The sequence below is a fragment of the Wasmannia auropunctata genome, unplaced genomic scaffold (assembly GCF_000956235.1).
Source record: "Wasmannia auropunctata unplaced genomic scaffold, wasmannia.A_1.0 LD334748.1, whole genome shotgun sequence".
NCBI classification, from domain to species: domain Eukaryota; kingdom Metazoa; phylum Arthropoda; class Insecta; order Hymenoptera; family Formicidae; genus Wasmannia; species Wasmannia auropunctata.
The window spans coordinates 35,130-39,311 of NW_012028142.1; the positions used below are offsets into that span (position 1 = coordinate 35,130).

Genomic DNA, 4,182 nt, shown 5'->3' on the forward strand with positions numbered 1-4,182 from the left:
ACACACACACACACACACACACACACACACACACACACACTGCTGTGTAACTTAATTTCTCTTGTAAGGCGAACAACACGATAAATGAAACTCGCGAAACTCTCGCCCGGGATTCACAATGCCGCTTGTGTAAATTAATGGCAACGCGCGCGTTTGATTTTGTCGTGCTGCCCGAATGGGCCGGCATCGCGATGCGAGATTAATTGCGACGTTAATTACTCCGGAGACATTCTACGGACACGCTGTTTACTCACGCGCGTGTGTACACGCGCGGAAACGCGAAACGTGTGCCGCGACACGTGCGAGAGCGCGCGCGCGCGGCGGTTATAACATTAGTCCGTGCAGCATCGCGCGCTCTCGCATATCATCCTGATGCAGTGTATCATATCTTTCGATCTTCCCGGGGCGCACATTATGCAAGTTTATAACCTGTTGATTTTCCATTGTTTACCGCCGCCGCCGATTATCGGAGTCGCGCGATACTTTCGGAAAGCATCGCAAATTACTCTCGCTCTCCGTGCATAGTCGTGCAGACAAGCGCAAAGGATTCGAATTGCGAACTCGCGATCTGAATTCTCTCTCATTCACGGAAAGAACGAAGTTTTGTTGGAAGGTCTAAAAATTTTTTGCTGAAGACAGATTTGAAAATTAATTCTTGTTAAATCATCAAAAAATTTTGTTGAAATATTAAAAATGATAAGCATTACTGTATGTATAGAACGTTTTGATATTCTAGCAATTCTTTTGACTTTCCCATAAAATTATAATTTGTTGATTATTAAACAAAAATTATTTTTAGATCCGGTAAAATTATTCTTTCAGTGTTGTGACGCGAGAAAAGTGAAAAGACAAAAGGTCTCCGAATTTCAGAGTGGCAATTATATCATTATTGTAATAAAAGTGTTCAAATAATGTTAGCAATTAGAGAAAGAGAAAAAAAACCAAATTGTTTTTTTTTTCATAAAATACGTTTTTTTAAAGAAAAAAACATAAACCTTGTTTTTTTCTCAAAATTATGTTTTTTTCAGTTATCTATTTAATATCTATATTTTGCTTAATATAAGTTAATTTTTCATGATTTCTTATTTTATTGATAGTAGATTTAAATTATCATTTTAACCTTTACGCATAACGAGAAAGCCAATATATTGATTCTGAAACATATTTTGAAGCAAGGACTTCAATGAATAATTATAATAAATTCTACTTAAGAAAAAGCTGTTTAGAAAAAGAATTAAAAAGATTCTCCCTTTGTATAAGTTAAATGTAGATCACATTAAAATTAATTATGTAATTATATAATTACTATTAATTAGTCGTGCTGTCGAAATTTGAAAAAAAAAAATTGTATTTTTTCAATAAAATAAAACAGTTTTTAAAATAGTTTTTTCTATAAAAAAAAAAATGTTTTTCTTACATCTCTATTAAGCACAATAATAACATTCAATTAATAACGTACATTTAAATGCCGCATAAAAAATATCTACATATATTATATTAATATATGTATCACTATCAAATAATGGAGAAATTAGTGTAATTATTTATTCTATTACGGGTGATAATTATACGTAGCCTGTGATCAACCGCGGGACTTTTCCGCTCGCGTTTCCAATATAATTAAATGACCCGTTTGACTATTGTATTTATCCAATACGAAATACGGCGATATTAATTAAAACGAACCATTATCTAATGAACAATCGTAATTTTCACGTGATACACACAGGCGGACACGAGTAGACACGCGAATGGAGGGATTATGAAATGATGAATGATACGAAGCAGCCGGCGTGTGAGATTCGCAGCAGCCGTCGGATTCAAGATCGTTCGAGCATATGGTCTTACTACTGGCGCTCTTTTTAATGGAAATCATGCCGCAGCCGCGTGCGACACGTCGTCGCACAATCGTTCTCTCGCTTGAAATATCAATAGCAATCGACATTTCTCGCGCGTTTCATTTTTCCGGAAATATTATCCCGTATTCTGCTTACCTGGTTCGAGTACATTGCCGCGATTGCAACGCCTGGATTCCAATTCCAGTATGTCGGTCATCAACTTCTGGATTCGGTCGATCTCGACATTCCTCTGAAATGAATTCATTAGTAAATATAGATTAATCTGTATTAGAGTGGAGCGATTTCTTACTCCCTGTTGTGCATGTATTTTTGGAAAAGGCATAAAAAATGATGAATTTTGATGACAAGCGGAAATTTTTTAATGAATGTCTACCCCTTCTAAAAAATAAAAAAAACCATTATTTTTTCATTTTTATTTTCTTTCAATTAATCATCGGTTTATTATTATCGGTACATAACAATTGTTTCATAAAAGTAATTTATTGTTGGAAATTTCTTTGGAAATCTTTTTTTTTGTTTCAGTTCTCGGCCTTATAAGCCAAGATTCGATCATAGTAAATGCCATTCCTTCGCGTTTGCTTGGGGTCACACGATGTCCAGGCAAACGCAAGGAATGGCGTTTACTGTGATCGAATCTTGGCTTAAAAGGCCGAGAACTGAAACAAAAAGAAAAGATTTCCAACAATAAATTATTTTTATGAAACAATTATTATGTATCGATAATAATAAACCGATGATTAATTGAAATAAAATAAAATAAAAAAAACGATGTATTTTTTATTTTTTTAGGGGAGGGTAGATATTTATTAAAAAATTTCTACTGTCACCAAAATTCATCATTTTTTATGTCTTTTCCGAAAATAAATAATAAATAAATAAAATACATGCACAACAGGGAGTAAAAAATCGCTCCACCCGAAATTGTGTATATATAGTACCCCCCAAAAAGTTACCGGATAGTAGCAAAATTTTTATGTTTAAAGTTTTAAGTCGTTGAACTTAGTGCAGCACTGTGCTAAATCAAAGAGTAGATGATTTTTTCATTTTAAGAGATACTTTAAGATACTCTATATCAATTTGAAGTTTAATGCATTCCTACTACTGTAATCTCTTAAATCTGAGATGTACGTTTATCGTACTGAAAATTACAATGTTTGACGGAATGCACGGACTTGCGAAAATTTTTCTCTGGAAATGCTCTTTGCAGCGTCACAAAGCTCGAATCTTCCTCTTTAGTTTGAAAAAAAAAATGCAAGTTGCTACGATTTTTTGTCGCAAAGTTAAAGCATTTTAAAGTAAGGCTTGTATTTTTCTTATGTACGGTCGACATTACCCGATGTGCACCACAGGGAGATCGGATTTTGCACATTGTGTGCGTTTGTGTGTGTATAAAACACATACACATACACACACGATGTGCAAAAACCGATCGCCAATCTCTTCCTGTGACGCACATCAGGTAATGTCAACCGTACATAAGAAAAATACAAGCCTTACTTTAAAATGTTGTAACTTTGCGACAAAAAATTATAGCGCCTTGCATTTTCTTTTCAAATTAAAGAGAAATATTATATATATATATGTATATATGTGTATATTTTAGGAATGTGATTTAGTTTTGAAGATTTTTTCTCAAAAATTGATTTATTATACGAATACACCTTAATCAAAATATTTATCCCTTTGTTTTCTACAACTTTTTCTAGCAACAGATGAATTCCGCGACGATAAAAGGATTCTTCTTTGGATTTGATCCAATTTTCTGAAATCTTCACATTTCTTCAAAATTATGTGTATCCTCTAGAGCATGTTGCATCGATCGGAATAAGTGATAATCAGATTGAAGCCATGTCTGGAGTATACGGGAGGTGCGGTAGGACTTCCCACTTTAGCTCTAATAGCGTTTGCTTCACTGATAATGCAATTTGAGGTCGAAAATGCTCTTTAGAAAGCTCTATTTTTAAATGGTATAAACACGTTTACTGCGTTTATTGTTAGTAAATGACTATAAATATCGTGGAGTAATATTAAAGTATTAAGAAACAATAGCTGTGATTGGAATGTCTTTGACAACACCGATATTAGTGCCATATCTTGCAAAACTCTCAAAACTAAATCACCTAACTAAATTATCCCCAAATCTAATATATACATATATATATATATATATATACCCGGGAAAAAAATTTCCATATATAATTATATATAATTATATGCAAAATATGTCTATATATGTTTCTTTCCTTTGTAAAATTATTCTTTAATACAAAATTGATAATTAAAAAAACATAAAAAATAATTAAAAGAATAATTGTTACATTGT

At 33.0% G+C, this 4,182-nt stretch overlaps 1 protein-coding gene across 3 annotated transcripts in view; it reads right to left on the reverse strand.

Moving 5' to 3' along the window:
• LOC105458027 (parathyroid hormone/parathyroid hormone-related peptide receptor-like) overlaps positions 1–2,103 on the reverse strand; it is a 27,186-nt gene extending 25,083 nt beyond the window's left edge. For 2 of the 3 annotated variants that reach the window (XM_011703043.1, XM_011703044.1), the window contains exon 1: positions 1,995–2,085. In XM_011703043.1, coding sequence (XP_011701345.1) covers positions 1,995–2,055 — 61 coding nt within the window. In that variant the 5' untranslated portion in view covers positions 2,056–2,085. Of the gene's footprint in view, positions 1–1,994 lie in introns of all 3 variants that reach the window. The other variant, XM_011703042.1, reaches the window with a different exon arrangement.
• Positions 2,104–4,182: the final 2,079 nt, after the last annotated feature.